The sequence below is a fragment of the Larimichthys crocea genome, chromosome III (assembly GCF_000972845.2).
Source record: "Larimichthys crocea isolate SSNF chromosome III, L_crocea_2.0, whole genome shotgun sequence".
In the NCBI taxonomy this organism is placed as follows: domain Eukaryota; kingdom Metazoa; phylum Chordata; class Actinopteri; family Sciaenidae; genus Larimichthys; species Larimichthys crocea.
In genome coordinates, this window is record NC_040013.1 from 5574852 (window position 1) to 5593527 (window position 18676).

The 18676-nt window shown below is 44.2% G+C and overlaps 2 protein-coding genes across 2 annotated transcripts in view; one reads left to right on the forward strand and one right to left on the reverse strand.

Annotated features, from left to right (window-relative positions):
* mctp1a (multiple C2 domains, transmembrane 1a) overlaps positions 1-5200 on the forward strand; it is a 131139-nt gene extending 125939 nt beyond the window's left edge. The window contains exon 21 of the mRNA XM_019275946.2: positions 4524-5200. Coding sequence (XP_019131491.2) covers positions 4524-4595 — 72 coding nt within the window. The 3' untranslated portion in view covers positions 4596-5200. The remainder of the gene's footprint in view (positions 1-4523) is intronic.
* A 2970-nt stretch (positions 5201-8170) lies between these two features.
* slf1 (SMC5-SMC6 complex localization factor 1) overlaps positions 8171-18676 on the reverse strand; it is a 29396-nt gene continuing 18890 nt past the window's right edge. Inside the window, exon 18 of the mRNA XM_027277654.1 lies at positions 8171-9231. Within this exon, the coding sequence (XP_027133455.1) occupies positions 8732-9231 (500 nt within the window). The 3' untranslated portion in view covers positions 8171-8731. The remainder of the gene's footprint in view (positions 9232-18676) is intronic.

An 18676-nucleotide genomic window follows, 5' to 3' on the forward strand; every position in this document is an offset into this window, starting at 1 on the left:
ACTTTGTCCTTCTCCACTTTCTCCACAAATTTAAACATTTCACTGCGAGTGGCCCATTAGTCACTATTCAGTACGTGTCGTGCCACAGCAGCTAATAGGCAAAACTTTTCCCTACTTTGTATTTTTATTATTTATTTTTCGCTCACTGGTTTATGTCACCTTGACATGCCTTTTCTTTTCCCGGCAATAGATGTTAGTGCTGAATCCTCCGATCTGCAGATGTGTGAACTATACACAATAGTGTTTCCCTGGAAACATTTAATAACCCTTATGCTCCATTAAGCGTCACATGAGATGAAACCCTCCGAGTTTTGTGCTCCCTGGAAAGGATGGGGAAACAGAATAACATAGTATCATTAAAATGTTGCTCCCTTTCCTTTCTTGACTTCATTTATTTATTCGCCTATTCGCTTTTTTCCTTTTGTCTTTGCTCACTGTCACCCACCTTGGTTTTCGCCTTGTCTGTCTGCCCACACTAGCATCATCTAAACACTGTCAAAGGTTCACTGTGAGAGGGAGAGAACGAGAGAGGCTGCGAGAGAGGAAGCAGGTCCCGGGATGCTTTGTGGGTAACGCCGTTAAACGAAGCACGATGCACGGTACACGGCGCCCCTTCAGCAGAGCACACTTCAAAGCCTGTTTTGCACTTGTACTGTCAACATTTGGGAGAGGAGAGGAGAGGAGAGGAGAGGAGAGGAGAGGAGAGGAGAGGAGCGAGGGTGGAGCAGCCTTTGAGCGGCGCTGGGTCTTTACCCACTGCCTCTCTTGTCGATGTTCCCTTTAAGCTCCCCAGTCGTGCTACCAAATTGCTCATGTGCTCGCCGTATTACCACACTTTTTTTTTTTTTTACTTTCACCCAATTCCGTTTTCTTTTATACTGCTAACGTCCCACTTTCTCCTCGTCTCCTCTGCCTTTTCTTCTGTTTCCGACTTTAACTAGCTCTTGTTTTCTGCATCGGTTTGGTGACTGTGTGTGTGTGTGTGTGTGTGTTATTAAGTGAGGTGAGTGGGGGAGCCAAGGGTATAGCATCAGGCAGGGCTGTCACCTGTGAGGTGGAATTGAACCTGTGACGCATGAGCGTCCTTTTTCTCTTGGCTGGCAGCTCTTCACAGAGCGAACGCCTGTTTGATTGAGATATTGTTTTGTTTTTTTTCCCCTTCGCTGCTCTTCATGAGAAACAAAAACCCTACTTTCTACTGACATGAAAACTTTTTCTCTGTTTGTCGGCGCTCACAAAGAGTTTTGTTTGGACAGGAATGTCAACGCGCAGAATTAAATTGCATGTTTCCTTTTTTTTTTTTTTTTTTTTGCTGCTGTAGGCGTTTGGCCGTATAATGGGACCACTAACAGGCGGTGATCCCGTGCAATACCTGTCCTACTTTTTGAATCTATGTTAGCTCGCAGCAAACAATAAATGAGAATTGCACGAGGAGAAACATTCTGATGAAGGTGAATTTGCTTGGGAGCAGATATGTCTGCACGTGTCTACGCTTCATGCAGCTGTGCAGTTACTCCTTCGCTCATAAGTGAATTAAATCAGTCAACCATTCACTCACGTGTTCATCCATGGTTGAACCACTGTCATTGATCACAGTCAATATGGGCACTCTGCCAGGACTGTCATGGTCCCCTAACGAAACTACAACTACACACACACACACACAGATGGGGCCATATAAACCCCTCTGTGTCCCCTGGGTTTTTGATCCGTTGTCTGCTTTAGTTGGCAGGGCTATAAAAGGATCCACACCCACATGAGAACAGTATCCGTCATCACCCGAGTGTCCACAGATCTCCCTCTGTCTCACCCAGTCGCTCGCATTGTTTTCTCTCCTGTTCCCCTTTGTTGGTTTGTCCCGCTCTCTGCCCTTCCTCTCTTCATCTTTCTATTTCAGTCCCTTCTTCCTATCGCTTCCCATCACTCCTTTTTATTTTCTCCACCTGGATTATTTCCTCGTCGCCCTTTCAGACTAGTATCTCCCAGCCTCTCTTCTCTCTCTCTCTCGCTGTATCCAACAAACCGCTTGTATTTGTACAGCTGTTTGGTAGGATGTTAGTTTGCCTTGTGGACAGTGAGGAGTATATCCAGATCTGAATCAGTGCAGTCTGGCTGGCTAGTGAGGCGTAGAGAGCAACACATGCTGGCCGAACTACTCTGTAAGCGCCTTAACGAGACATTGGTGACCACCACTGTGAGACAGAAGAAACAAAATACCCCCACTGTACGTGAGCACAGTGTGTGGATTTGTAAGGGGTTTTAACCATACGAGAGTAATGTTGTGCTTCTATAGTTCAGGGGTGTGCATGTACATTGTCATTGCTGGTGTTCATGTGTTTTTATTGTTGAGAACACACACTCACACGTGTGTGGGGCAGCATTGAAGCGACAGTGGGAACCAGTAGAAGACGGATGATAAAGGCTCGTTCCCAGCCAGCGCTGAGAGACGCTGTTGTTCCCGTCCACAGCAGACAGACCCACCATGAGACAGAACAGAGAAACCATACTGACGTCGGTTTGTTGTCTGCCTGGAGAATCAGAGAGGGTGTCAGTCAGTCAGACAGGCAGAGTAGCCTACAGTACATCAGCCCAGGAAGGATCCCACAGACGATACTGGCTCTTTGGTGCTGTGACTGTTTTTTTCTATTAGTATTCTGATTCAGTGGCTAGTGCTTGTCAGTGTCTTGAATCTGTCTAGGCTAGCGACTGTATTTGTGTGTGCATGCACAAGTGTGTGTACATCTGAAAGTGAGAGACTGCCGGAGTGACAGTCTCTGGTTGTTGATTCTCAGCCACTGTGATGCTGTTGCGTATTGAGTGTCCATCACTTAGGAGCAGTTTTCTTTCTAAGCTCCAACTGTGGAGCTCCACCATCCTTGCAAAAGCATCACATGAAGTGGTAATCAGCTCCCTTTGGCGGAAACGAGTGACAATCCCTCAGTGATAATGTTGAACATTTTCGGAGGTGATTGTAATGTGACAGTAAAATGTCTGCTTTAAGTTTTAAGTCATGTAACAGTAAAAGTCGCTTATTTATTTTATTGCTGTGAGATAAGTGAGAGGATGGATACCACTCAATGAGTTTATTAAGTATGAAATTACAGCCAGGTGACAGTTTGCTTAGCATGAAAACAGGGATCAACAGCTAGTCTGACCATGACCAAAGAAAACAATGAACCAGCAGCTTTAAAACTCATTCATGCAGTTAGACGACACGATTATAAGTCAGTCTGGAAGACGTACAGTAGGGTGTCTGGTCTGTTTGGGAATGACAGTTGGTGTCGGGCAACAATTGATCATATTATTTCATGTAGCGTGTCATAGTGGATGACCCCCATAACCCCCATAAAACAACAACCTGTCGTTTTTACACTAGGTGGATTTTGTTACCATTTCCAGTCACTGTGCAAAGCTAAGATAACCAGCTGTTGGCTGTAGCTTTATATATATACATATGTATGTAAGACTGTCTTGGTTACTTGTTAGTATGGGTGTTAAAAAATTCTGCACACACGGCGCTGTGTGATGCCTTGAACTGAATATCTTGCGTCGCACTTTGTGATCAAACCATGTCAATGTCAGGGTGTTTCCTTCTGCGGTCCTTGAGTACATTTCTGAACAGAAGTTAAATAAATCAAACTAAAAAAAAACTGGAAATTCTGTAGCTGTACAGGTTTGTCGCCCCAAGTAGTTATAAAACACTAGTTCACACACGGGAGGATGCTTTTCTGCACCTAATGGCTGACAAATCCCTCCACCAGTCTGCGAGGAGACAGGAGCCCCATCAGATCAGATCAGATCTTCTCTAGTGTCCACTCGTTATGAAGAAGACGACAAACTGCTGATAGCAGGAGTAGGGAGAGAAAGATGTAGAACAGATGACGTTTGGTAATCCCTCTGATCAGTAGCTAATATACATTTCTAATGAACATGTGGGATCATTAATGTTGTATGATGACCAGCTTAAGCACAGGTTTTGGTTTTAAAGGGGTTACGGTGCGTTTTTTTCTGCCGTCTGTTTCCCTTCCCGTCTCTCTGCCCTTTCTCTCCTTCCACCATCTTGCCATGCTGAGATGACTCTGTTGTCTCTCCAAGCTTTCCCACGAGGCCTTGCCCTGTTCTCTGTTTGTTTGTGTGATCCCTTCCCTTAGGCCACTGTCCCACATCTGTGGAAGTATGTGTGTAGACATACTGTATATTTGTGTGCAAGCACCAGTGTATTTGGAGCTTTGAACAGTGTACATGGGTTGTGTGTGTGTGTGTGTGTGTGTGTGTGTGTGTGTGTGTGTGTATATATGTGTGTTGTAATCAGTGTGTAATCCCCTCCCCGAGGCCACTGTTCCACACAGCTGGACTCAGAGAGCCTCTGGAGGGTTTCTGTGCTATTCAAGCATCCTTTGCTCTTTCCACCTGACCGGGTGGGGTGTGTGTGTGTGTGTGTGTGTGTGTGTATGTGTGTGTGCGCGCGCGCGCATGTATGTGCCTGCACGTGTGTGTGTGTGTGTTTCTGTGTGTTTTAACAGGTGCAGTACCGAGAGCTGAAACTGGATCCCAATCCCAGTCCAAATAAAAGGAAGAAAAACAACCCCGGGTAGATGACTGTGTCCGCCCACCAACCCCTCTCTTCTCCACTTTTCTTCTCGTGGTCTATTACTGGACAGAGGAGGAGCAGAAGAAGATGGCTTTGGACCACCTCGGCTCAACTATCCTTCCTTTTTGTTCCTTTTCTCCTTTCCTATGTTCTTCTCTCCAACTTTTTCTTTCTGTCTTTAATTATTCATGGTGTACAGTACAATTTCCTGAAGTGTAATTTTTGTATGAAAAAAAAAAAAAGTACAAGAAATCTCTTGAATTATTCTTATCGCCATTATGCTTCTGATTGATTTTAAGGGCGAGTGGGAAGGATGGATGGAACGACCTTTTTCTCAGCCACTCTCCTCCTTTCCTCTCTCCTTCACTCTCGACAGCTCAGCGGACTCTGACCACTTTGCTCGTGTCACACAATGAGTAAAACGAGTTTGAACATTCACACTCACTGTCCCCAAAAGACAGTGCGTCCATGTTTATGAAAATTCAAGCCTTATACTAACATCCTGCATTATCACTCTGCAATAGACTTTTTTTTTTTTTTAGCTCCTATTGTAGTTATTAAATGATTTTGGTAATATGTTGATATTTTTTAATTGTTTTTGTACTGAAGTATCTTTTGTTTTCTTCCCCTCTTGGATGTGGTAATGATGTTATGTTCAATGGCAGTCATTTGGATTGTCTCCACTTAACTCAGCCAGCCAAGTTGATTAGCAATTATAGCGGTAGCCTCCAGATATGTCCTTCTACACAAACACAAAACTGGATCAACAGGCTGAAAGCTTGCGGTGGTATCTGTTTATGTTTGAACACAATGGCCAATTTCTTCTTTTTTTAATGATTTTACTCCAAAACAAAGAACAGTGATATAAGTATAAAGTACAGTGAAGCTGTTCTTCTTCTTAAAATAGATTGTGATTACATAATCACCATTATAAAAATACCCAGAGGGGGAAAAAAGAGCAACACTGAGTGTGTCTAATTGGGTGTTAGACAGTTGGTGTTACGCCCCAAACTCATGTCACTTACTAAATGTCCAGATAATTCATCGGTAGCCTCGTTTAACCCCTTGAAAACCTGTCAAAATCCTCAGTCAGTCAATCAGTGCGACACCTCCACCCTGTCTGTCAGGAGGCACAGCAGACTGGGCCTTCTGCTGTCGTGGTGTTAATATAGATGTCACCCAGTCTATGCAGAGTGTCGCCAGCCAGCCAGGCAGGCAGGCAGGCCTTTAGGCTGCTGCAGCCCTAATCTTGTTTGAAAGGCTGGTCTCCTTTCCTCACATGTCCCTGTGTGTTTGCTTCGGTGGCCACACATGAAAGCATTCACACACACACACACACACACACACACACACGCATGCACGCAGATAGACCCAATCCATTCTCACGTGAGTACACTGCTTCTTTATGAGATCTCACGTACACATACTGTACCTACTTGCTCTACCTACCTACAGATGAAAAGCAGAACATCCCATTTGAGCAGGCGCATTCTCTCCCTCTCAGGCACACACACACACACACACACACACACACACACACACTCTCTCTCTCTCCCAAACATGCTCTCTGTGATGCTGTGCCCCAGGCTGGCCGCCCTCTCCATCTGCCCCACCTCCTGTGCCCACAGCTCAACTTTGATCCGTCTTTCCAGAGACAGAGGCCTGTGTATGTAAGAGTGTTTGCGCATACACGTTTATGCAATCAAAGACATGTTGCTTTTCCCAGCGTCGGTGTGTGTTACACTTGTATCTCCCCTCCAGCTGTAGACAGATACGTAGATTTAGTCTCTGTGTGTCAGCATGTAAACGTGTGTGTGTGTGTAGTGCAGCAGAAGTGCCAGCTGTTATTTGGTGTGGAGCTTGTTGGTGTAGAGAGCCGTCAGCTAGATGAGCAGCAAGTCTCTGTGTGACAAGACAAGGCTCAGAGGGGACTCAGGCCTGAGATGTCAGCGACGGAGGGATATGTGTGTGTGTTTATGCTATTTCAGACCTCTCCTTCCCATCGTGCTTTTCTTCGTTTGCTCTCTCTGCGGTTCCCTCATTCGTCAGTGAACGGGGTTGCGACCCTGTCTGAAGGGACGGTCTCCTGGGCTTCTTGCTGAGCATCTGTTGAAAGATCACAGCTCAGGCTACATTTGAGGAGGCCTCCTCTCATCCTACTGATCCCTGCCTCCACCCTAACACCTCCCCCCTTCTCTCTCTCTCCCTCTCTCTCTCCATCTTTTCCCCTTTTGTCTGTCTGTTCGTCTGCCTCGTCTTTATCGCTCTTAAACCCCACCGCAACTAGAGCTGTCTTCTGCCATTTTGTCATCCTCTTGCCCTGCCTGTCTGCCTGCCATCGCCTCTACCCTCTCCTGCTCCTTCCCTCCCTCCCTCCCTCCCTCTTCAACCATCCATCTCCATGCTAAAATATCAACAGGCTCGGATCTGTCACTCCAGAGGGCCATTGATTTTGTTTTGTTGCTTTGAGGAATCCACTTGAAAGACAATAACAGACTGTCCCCCAAGAGCAGCGTCGCAGACTGATTATAGCCTCCTCAACAAACACACTCTGTGGCTGTGAAGGATGGCTTTTTATAATGCCTGAAGGGACTGTTTGAATACCTGATACGTATGTGTCTACTACTGTATGTAGTTATTTTACAGCAAATCGTGGTGACTATTGTGTGTGGTATTGCATCCAAATACCGTTTCTTATTTTCTGTCATTTATTATTGGGTTTTTTGCTCCGTTTGCAAGCAAACCAAAGTGTTTTTTATTTTGTATGACACAGAGAAAATAAATTATATAAAGGAATGTATCAGACTGACAGCTGTAAAGGGAAAAAAAAAAGCACTTTTATTTGCACCGAGTTGAAATGAGACTATTTATTTTTTAAATACTGTACATAGCTAAGTACTTATTAATTTATGTTAGTATTTTATACAGTATGCCTGTTGATGGTCTGGTGATGATATTGTAATGTAGGTGTATGCCTGTCTCATTTTCTAAGATATGTCTTTTTCCGCCTGCAATGTTGCCTGCCTGTGACATCATCTACATGTGCCCAATTCTGACTGACAACATTTCCGGAGCTGATACGTGGGTTGGTCAGGAGGGGCGATAGAAAAAATATGATGTATATTTCTGGTTTGAGAAATTAAATGCATCTGATGTATGTTGCTTATTTTGAAAGGGAGGAGGGGGTGAAAAAAAGAAAAAGAAAAAACAAACACAAGATTAAATATTTTTTATCATCTTCAGAGTGTCTGGGATTATTGCAAAATCTGTTTTCCGCATCAGCAATCTCATTTGTAAGCTCACACTGGGAGCAAGCGAAAGGAATATAAGGCCATTCATCTCAGTCTCGGATAGCAGCCACGTTCACATTTCAGGTTCAAATCCCCCCTCTCTCCTCACCTCCGTTGCTCCATCGCCCACTCGACCCACCCCAACAAGCAGGCCTTAAACTCCTTTCTTCATTCATGTTCAGCTTCAGGAAGTGGCTCATTCCTCAATGCTGTCTGTGTGGCTGAGACCCCTGAGTGCACATCAGTGCCTCAAGCATCTCAGGAGGTCATCTGTGAGAACTGGTTTTACTTTTTTTTTTTTTTTTACACCGTGGGCCCCCACATGAAGCCATTTGTTAGAGCACCTTTCAGCCTCACACTGCAGTAGCCATTTCCCCCTGATTTATTAGTATAAAATACTTTGCTGATTTAATGCCGTCAGAATATCTTAACACATTGGCAGCTATTTTAATTTATTTTGATATAAATAAACGTGACAAAAATTTACATGATGAAAAGTATCTGTACAAAACAACTTGAGGTAGTAAACAGTCTGTACAGAAATGCTAGTGTTATAATAAAAACATGCAACATAAATACATTTTTAGAAATATTTGTATAAAATATTTTAAACCAAAACACGGCAGTAAAATATATCCAAACTATGTTGTCTAAAAGGTTTCTCACATGCAGCTATCTTCAAAAACACGATTACCCATTTTACTTGAATGGGAACATAAAAAGGAGGCCACATTAGTTTTGGAGGCATTTGTTATCAGTGTACACATTCTAAGGCCTTAGAATGGTTTTATGTAACTAACAGTCACAAGTGCATTCAAGTCTTTTTTTTTCAGTATGTTGATCGTTGATGTCAGTGGTGAGCCACCAACGCTTCTCCCCGAGACTTAAGATCCTCCAGTATCTCCATGAGGAACTGTGTATTCTCTCCTTTGCACCCTTTCACTGCCTGAGACACCTGACCTAAGCAACTCCCTCTGCCTAGCTCCAACAGTGTCTCTGCATCCTCCACTAGCCTCACTGCACGCTGGTCCATCCAGCCCACGGTCACTCTTTGGAGAGCGTGTGCTTCCAGGGCCCTGACCAGCTTGTAGCCCAGGCTGTGGGATTTGTCGCTGGGCTGCGTGCAGCTGGACAGGCCCCTCTCTTGCTGGTAGGAGAAGATGAGGTGAGCCAGCAGACAGGATCCAGACTCCAGCAGGGGCAGGTTCAAGACCTCAGTCGCTGCCCTGTTTCTAGGGGCCGAGTCTCCGACCTGCGCGCTGCGGAGGAGCTCCTCCTTCTGACTTGTAGCGGAGACCAGATCGAGTGCAGTCCGCCCATTTCCATTGGTCTGCTCCAGGAGAGCTGAGCCTGGAGGGGGCAGAGGTATACAGGATCACACCATGATTTGCAACTATCACAACTCAAGACTATTACATGCTCCTTGCAGGTGTGGCACACACTGTACAAAATACACAGCTTGCATTTCTGCAACCAAAGCACCTGAAAAGATCGTGTGCATGGATAAAAATGCTGTAGCAAGAGGAAACAACTCGTGACTGCAAATGTTTGCCTGTAAATACTTTTTACTGTGGGAGTAATTTAAAATTGTGCTACAGAACTGAAAACACAAGTTTGTTCTGTTAGTTCCAAACATTTCACCAACATTCTACAAAGACAGAGAGAGCGTCTTTAAGAAGATCTGCTAATGGCTCCATTGAACAAAGACAAGTCTCCGTGTGAAAGCGCAAGGATGAGAGCACAACATGTATTCAGTTGTTGGAGAGCTCGAGACAAAGTGCACATACAGGTGCTTTGAGCATGTCAGAGCCTTCACGCATGATGACAATAAAAAATAAATAAAGTGAAATATTACTCAAAAGCATGGGAGGAGCTTTAGTGGGATGTACCAATAATATTTTTATTAGCTTTGTTTCTCACTAGGAGGCCAAACTGTATCTATACTGCATAATGTGACAAGACATTAATACTTAGACTCTGAGAAATATCAACAATAAGAAGACCACATATAGTAAAATGTGTGTGTAAAAACTGTGTGTATATTTAAGCAGAACAAATCACACGTCATCACAGATCTGTCTGAAACAATCCAAAATAAAATACCCAGGGTCTAAGCCTGAACGGTGGTATCATAGTTGTAGTGTTTGCTGGACCTGATATGAATCCACAAAGACAATGTTTGTTACTCTCAAGTCTGTAGAAAGGTTATTATAGTTGACTAAACTGAAATAAAAATAAAAACTAGGCTGCAATGATTCTGTGTACTTAAAACTAAAATAAAATACAAATACACAGGAAATGTCTTTGGTTTTAGTCTTTGCCAGTGCATACAAGCAGGTTTTTGAAACACAATGAAATTATATTCACTGGAGCAATTTGTGAACAGAAATACTCTTTGTCCCACTCCCAGTATTTTCTCCTTTCACTAAAGCTCATCTTTCAAGTTCCAGATTTAAAGAAATAAAGGGATTACCACAGAACATTTGGTGACTGAGAATATTAGCTCACATCCACCTGTGGTTTTGAAGAGCTGTAATACATTAGGGTTTGATCCGATTTGAAATATTTGATTTAAAAATGGCTGACTGGTCTGAGACTAGAAGGTTAATGAGTCTAATGTAAACAGCCAGCTGAGGCATCAGCGATAACATCATGACTCAGTGACATGCAGGCGAGCTACTGGAGGCTGCAGCATCATTATCAAATAAGGCGGAAAGAGATGCTGCACGGGTCAACGGTCGGACACAGCAACAGATATAAATATTACACACACACACACACACACACACACACTGCAGATCCTGTACAATCCACATGCACAAACTCTCCTGACGTACACACACACACACTTGCAGTGAAGTTAAAGCAAACAGCTGTTTTCCCCACTGGGCCTCGGTGCCAGCCAGGGCTTTTAACTCACTTCGACACTAACTTCAGCTGACACCTTGTCTTAACGGTGTGACTGGCGGGTCACTTTGTGTTTGTGTAAAATGCACGGAGGGTTAGCGACCCGATCGAAGCTCTGCCTTCCTACTGGTGCTTTTTGATGTAACGCTGTGAGTGAGCTCATCGCTATCATCGGTAAGACTAACACAGAGAGGGGCGGTGTCAACCTCGCAACAAGCCACGACTGTGATATCAGAAAAGTTCACTCTTTATAAAGATGCGAGCACGAGGTTTGTAAAGATTCAGAGCAGCAAATTTACATTAGTAAAAGTCATTTGTGACTGAGATACAAATAAAAAACTGTCTAGACTTTCACTTTGAGTGACTTATTGAAGTGAAGAGGCAGGTGAGGTACATCAACTTAAAAAAAAAGCATAAAATAAATATCTAACATTCAAAGCCTCTCCAGTTACTTTGACTTTCCCTTTTCACTCCTGCTTCACTTCCTTTAAACTGGACGTGACAGTTGCAGCTGAATGTAACACTTTGTTCCCGCCAGGAAAGTTATAACGGTGACATTTACCGTCTCCTCTCTCTCCACTCCTCTGCTTTGTCTGTTCAAGACTGAAAGCCATTTTCCAGTGTCAGACAGGCCCGTGCGCACTTAGCCTACATGGAAGCGGGTCGAGTCAAGTGTGAGCCCTTTGTTTGCTTTCAGATAGACCCATTTCTATGGCAAACTGCTCTTGATGACACTTGACTTGTTCAACCTAGGCAATGCTGCCGCTGCCACTTGCCGAGTTTACGGCTCTGTGGAGGCTCAGCGTGACACGCAGACTGGCTGCTTGATACCACCGCTGGCAGTTGTTTCTGTTTGACAGACACTGTGGGTCTGCAGGAGGCATGATGTTTTAAAAGGAGGGACAATCATATGTGTGTGTATGTGTGTGTGTGTGGTGCATTGTGACATAGACCACACTTTCTACGCCTCCTAAATGCCATTTTGACAAAAAGACAGCCTTGTTTTAAATGACACTGTTTGAAAAAAAAAGTTAAAAATGGAATGGTTATGAATTCTGAAATTGCTCTCCATCTCTCTGTCTGCCACAGAAGCAACACTGTGTGCAGCAGTTATGAGATAATCGGTGAGAGCTCACGTAGCTGTTAGCGGGGAAGGTCAGCGCTCATCTACCTTTTAGTGCTTCAAGCCTGAGTGGCAAAAACTGAATCTGCATAAATTGTGGCATTCATCTACATAAACTTTTACATAAGCGGAGAAATTTCAAATGCAGGGGTCAGGCATCGGGGCCAGCAGTCAAGGACGTAAGAGCGCAGATTTGATCAAAGTGGCCACAAGAGAAAGGCAAGAGGGGGGAGGGAGAGGGAGACGGGGGCGACGTGGTGTGTATGTGAGAGAGAGCGAGGTTGTTCACAGCAGGTCATAATCACCAGGTTTCTATAACAAGCTGTCCTCGCTATTACGCTCATCCAGTAGGAGTGGCTGTAATGTGTGAAGCCAACCATGGCGGACAGACAGTAGAGAGGGTTCAGGTCCACCAGAATGTGGATTTTTATAAAAGCCACTACTACTATAATATCCCATATAGGCACACAAGAAGACACAACATCAAGTCTGCTGGAAAATGGATCCATCTTTGCCCCTTCCGGATGAGCTCTCTCTTTTAAAAAAAAAGAAAAAAAGAAAGATGGGATGGCTTTTGAAGACCAAGGATGTTTTTTTCTTCACAAAGCGTTCCGTGCCTTCCTTTGAGAGAGCCAGCCTTGGACTGAGCTGCGCATGGGGCCTGTAAGGTGCTACAGAGTGCTTGGGTTTCGAGCCACAAACCTAAAAATTGGAGTGTTTTTCAAACCCAACATGGAGGGAAAAAAAAGGGAAAAAGGAAGACAAGGTTTACTTCTCCCACTCCTACTTAATGCCTCTCCTTTCACCAACAATTATAGTTGAGTTGGCAGAACACAGGGACGTTTAAACTGCTTCAGAGTGAACACAAAAATGGGGCCAAAAATACTCAGGTGAATGGAATACACAGAGCAGAGAGAGGGAGCATATATGTGCATGAACTACATTTCTAAATTAAGTTACACAAGTCACTTTTGAAATGCATAAATTCTATGCATCCGTTAAATAAGATGAAACTCCTACAGTATGCTCTCCTCTCATGGGGAAATGGCTCAGATCACAGAAATAGGGATAATTTAAGCATAAAGCACCAGACAAAGCAGCACTTACACTACAAGTGAGATTCCCATTTTACAACCGTATTGTCAAACAATAAAAATCGTGTTGCGCTGCAGTTCTCTTTTACTCTCCTGTGAGAGTGTCTGAAAAAAAATAAATAAAAATCCCACCCAAAACAACATAACAGGTGGATTGGACTAAAAGCAAATGTCTCTTCGAGCGTTCCTTCTGTCAACCACAGCTCTGCCCACCAGCACACACACACACCCGACATCACCGTGTCAAACCAGTGTCTGACAGACAGGCTCCAATCCAGAGTGGATGACACTGGTGTGGGGAGGAGAGGGGCCCCCCCTGCAGCACGGCCCTGGGCTCGGCTTGCCTGACTGTATTGGCTGCGTGTTTGATTTGTTGATCTGTCTGCCTGAAAGCTAACTGTGTCTGCCGGTGCGTGCCGTCTGCTGTTTGTCACATTTGCATGTTTACCTGCTCGACTTTTTATTTCCATTAAGCGTCAGCTTGTTTCTTTTGCTTTTCCGGGATTTTTAATTTGTTCTCCTCCTCCCCATCTATACATGTACGTCTCTCCCACTGGATGAGGAAATCACTCGCTTCCTTATTATCCATCCCGGCATATAAAACAAACTCTAATGTTCACGCCGCACGGCTCAACTGCACTTAATGCTTAAGACGTCAACGGTCGTAGCCAGTGCTAAATTACATATGGTCTATCAGAAGACGTGAAAATAACATCACGAGCTGTTTGTAATGTAATACACACACACACGCTGTTATGTGACTAAAGGCTGGGGGATTCTTTTGGTGCAGGGACAGCGACTGAAGTGAATCCAGGTATTGGCGCTGGGTGTCAGATATGCTGCAGTGGAGATAAATACAACACCTGGGGGATTACATGAGAGCACAGGGTAATTACACCATCCTTTATATATATATATATATATATATATATGTATGTGTGTGTGTGTGTGTGTGTGTGTGCACATGAATGAGAAAATGCCCTGCTCAGACCTGAGCTCTCTGAAGCTAGAGCAGAGGGAGGAAATGCACATGCCGAGCAAAAGCCACTGCCTGATGCACCAGCCAGATGCAGTCTGACTGCCATACACACACACACATGCACACACACACACATAAACACACACACACACTCTCACACACACATATACATACAGAGCGCAAAGCCCTTTGGCCTTTAGAGGGCAGGCGAAGACAAGAAATATAAAAGCAAGAGGGGAGGAGGGGAAAACTGGCGCAAAAAGAGGGAGGGAGGGAGGGAAAGAAAGATGCAGTGCTCCCTCCCCCTATGTCTCTCTCTCTCTATCCCCCTCTCTCTCTCTCTCTCTCTCTGTCTCTGGTCTGAGGCTGGGGTTGAGGCAGACAAGCTGGGAAGCAGGCAGCTCCACAGCATGGTAAACATCCTCTCTCTCTCCCTCTCTCTCCCTCTCTCTCTCTCTTTCCCCCCTCGCTGCCTGAATAAGAGAGGCAGGGCGAGTGTGTGAACTGCAGCCAGGGGCACGGCATCACATATCCACAGGGAGCTGCTAGCTAGCGACTAGAAACCACAGCAAAAACAACAAGGCCAACCAAGTGAGGCACCAAAGCAGCCAGCGCAGAGGCATCAGATGCAGGAACGAGAAAAAGACCAGTCAGACTATGGGAATATGCTAAATTCCCTCTCAGTGTCTCAACGCTGACTGATATTTTTCTCCCATTTTCTACCTTGATAGTCAGAGTATAAAAGAATATTTGATAGGAAGTTCCATCGGTTGAAGGTCAGTATCTTCTGTATACCCATAATAGGTGAAGGGGAACAGTGCCTCTGCAATAGTTCCCTTTTAACTTGAATTCTACTAACGTCATTGTATCCAGTGACAGGCTCTGTCCTCTCATTCACAGGTGAGTGTCATCTTAACAGGTTGTGCGTGTGATTACCGTATTACCTGGACTCCTCGCCCAAACACAGCCTAGTCAGGCACAGATTACAGTTGGATCATAGCCTCAGTGAGGAGGTGGGGCAGATAAGGGGTAAGATATAAAAGCAACGGCCACCGACTGCTAGCTTTATGTAATCCCCTGCCACTCCAACACCTCTAGTGAGATACGCTGTGATTCATTGGACGCTGATCAGCGGTGGGTGTGGAGAGCATCTTAAATAATCAGAGTGGAGCCCTGAACTCTTTAACTGCTCTCCTGAATCAGAGGAGGCTAATCACTGCCATAACTCTAATAATATATCATGCACTGAATCATCACGTGCAAGCAAATGAACAGTTTCCTATGATTTCATTAACGTGCACACAACTTCAGACTCAATCCATGAAGAGTGAGATAAAGACGCACAAGAATGCTGCAGAGCTCTCACGGGCTCCGTTCTTGACCTTTGGTCATAAGCAGTCACTTTTTTAACAGAAAACAGGAGGATACACTTCAAAATGAGGAAATGTTTCATATTTGTTGCATTATTTAAATCCTGCTGTCACAGTCAGAACCAGAACCAGACAACGCTGCACGGAAAAAGCCGATGAAGTTGATTGACTGTGAGGTGAAAAGTTCGACTGACGTCACGTCAGCATCGCAAATGCATGTGCAAACTGATTTACTGGGTTTGTTTTTAAAGGGATCTTTGACGAACAGGACAGCTGCACTAATATTTTGTATATGGGGAATTGAGGGTGGACACGTTTACTGATCAAATATTCAAATTATGTAAAATATAGATATAGATAAAAGCTGTTCAATTACCGTAATGATGCTTTTAAACTTGTTTTCCCTTTAAATGCTCGCGTTAAACCTCGATGTTTGTGCTGTACTTAAAATAATTAACATGCACTGTGCAAAGGTAAGACAGGTGAGTTGTTAGTTTAGTGTCAACTAGTCATGCTAGTGTCTTTTTAACTGTACTCAAGGGATAAATGCCAACGTCAACACGCTGACAGTCTTACAATGACAACACACGCTGATGTTTAACAGGTATTAAGTGTTAACGGTGTTGTTTTAGTTTGTTAGCACGGGAATATTTGCTTAACACCAAACACAAAGTAGCGCTGAGGCTGATGGAGGAGGAAGGTTAAAGGGCATACATTGTCTGGAAATCATGAATGTTTATACAAAATGTTGTGCCAATCCATTCCAGTAGAGATATTTGACCAACTTTAACTGGCTTGTGGGGACAGAAAGTCTGGATCACCAAAGACCGTCCTCAGGAGACCATGAAAATGACATAAAAATAAAAAAACATTTTTGTTGACAGACACAATGTTCCTGTTACTTTGTATAATCCACAGACGTTTTCTATAGAGACTACACCTTCAAGGTCTGTGCTTAGATACCACGAGAAGCAATAGAGAAATTTTTTATAGTTAAAAAAACTCTAAAAAAGAAACATGTATAGTTTTTTTATAAAATTGATTTGACATTAACATTGTGATGGCAAAGTTAAACTCACAACACTGAACGAAAAAAATAAATAAATAAATGCATCCACTGTATGCACCATCCTTACTGCGGCACCAGACTCTTTCAAAAGTACATTCCGCATACACACTGCAGGGTGTAGCTCTGAGCAAACACACTTTAACTGGCGCTGCTGAGTGTCTTCATTGAGACTTCATTTTCACTATATGACCGCACTCCACCGGAGTTCAAACACCTTCTATTGCCAACTTTCAACACCCATTGTTGACTTCTGGTTAATGAATTTCAAATAAGTCAAAAAAACTCTTGTCTATATATATATTTTTTTTCAATATACTATTCAATCTCTTCTGGGTTTGCTGCTGAATGTTTTAATTTAGGAGGGGGTGGGGAATGAGGTGATGCCGTTTTGTTCTTGTTGACTATATGATCATTTAAGTTCAGGGCTGAAGCGCAGGCACACAGAATGATCTTCATGGCCAACAACATGGTCCTCTGACCATGTTGTTTTTCTTCTTCTTCAAAAAAAAAAATCAACCCGCAAGCAAAGAAAAGAAACAAGCTAAACCTTGAAACTCGGCTTTGTGGACTATAGAAGAGCGTGTTTTCAACAAAAATTCACCCCTCTCAGTTATTATGTAGTCCTTACAAATAAATATACGACATTAAACTCCAGCAGAGCCTTGTTAGTGAAAGAGGACAGCAAAATAAATAAAAATGGTTTAATGTACCTTGGCCTCTACCCTTTTCTTTTCACCGGCGCTAGCTCCCCGTGGCCTTCATGCTCACTAAATGCTGCAGCTATTTAAAAAGGGCAGAATGTGTGTGTTTGTACACTAGAAAAGGTGGTGCTGGGCATAGGTAACCTGTAAGAAACCCTTTGGTAATAAACTGCAAAATCGTCATCATGAACCTCTTTTGATTCTCTCATTGGCCTTCATCTGTAGAAAACACACATATGAGAAAAAAGGGGTCTCTCACTCCTCTTGGAGCACGTTGAGGAACACCCGGGGAAACTGTTGGATAGACCTCTAGACTTAATCCTGGCAACCAACCCCGAAACATAGAAAGAAAGCTTGCACGTGGGGGTTGGAGGGGTGGAGGGGTTTCGGATAGCGAGAGACAGAAGAAGAATCTAGTCAAAAAAAAAAAAAAAATCCCCAGCGAGGGAAGTCCTTGAAATACAGCCTGGAGAAACCTGCAGCTGAAACATCAGCACACCCGAGTGACGCCAAGGGCTCCAAACACTGCCTCACCTCTGATAGTACGAAGGCTCATCTCCTCGCAGTTGCCAGTTCAGGACCCACAGGGAAATAAGTGCTGAGCAGAATGAACTTTCTTTAGCATGTTGACAGTGAAGAGGCCCGAGTGTGTCTAAGCTATGTGTGTGTGTGTGTGTGTGTGTGTGTGTATCTATGACAGAGATAGACAAACAGACAGAGACAAACCATGACTGACTACAGCGGTCCGAGGGGACTGTGTGTTTCCTGTGCCACCGAGCAAATGACATCTTTCTGCTCCACAAACAACCGGTTCACGTTAAGATCTGCGGGGACCGCGGAACGCCGTGCATTAACCGTGTGTGTTTGTGTGTGCACAAATAGAATTTGAGGAATTGAGGAGGCAGTCATGTGGCAACCTCTCTGACTCGTCTTTGAACTTGACTCAAGCCAACCAATTAGACAAAAGAGAAACGACAAAAACACTTTTACACACACCTGAACAGTTCTTTCTGCTCCTATACTGTTTCCCCATCCAGGCATCTAAATGAGTCTGTGTGTGTGTGTATGTGTGTGTGTGTTTACAAGTCGAGGTGGACTGGCTGTGCTTACTAACATGGTGGGCTGTATTGAGGACGCCATCAGCGATTACGCTCACAGGGCCGAGTGGTGACAGCTTAAAGGCCCTTTTCTTTATCTCTCCACCCCCTTTGCTCACTGACACGCCTCCTCTCTCTGTCTGTGTATATGTGTGTGTGTGTATGCGCCAGGTCTGAAATGCACAGCTAAAGGCTTCGGGTCATTTTCCATTCCAATCAGGGGTACCGGCTGCCCTCGCCACCCTGCAAAATTTAAACACTCCTACCAGCTGAGGAAGGGGCACAGGGAGCGTCAGACACTTAATTGCAAGCGAGCGTACACTCATTACAGCACTTGAGATTCGAGGAAAATGTTCGTGCGTGCGTACACATACACCAAGATATATGGGCAAGGACACTTCCATAGTGTGTAAAAACAAGCCAACCATGCACCCACACACACACTTATACATAGG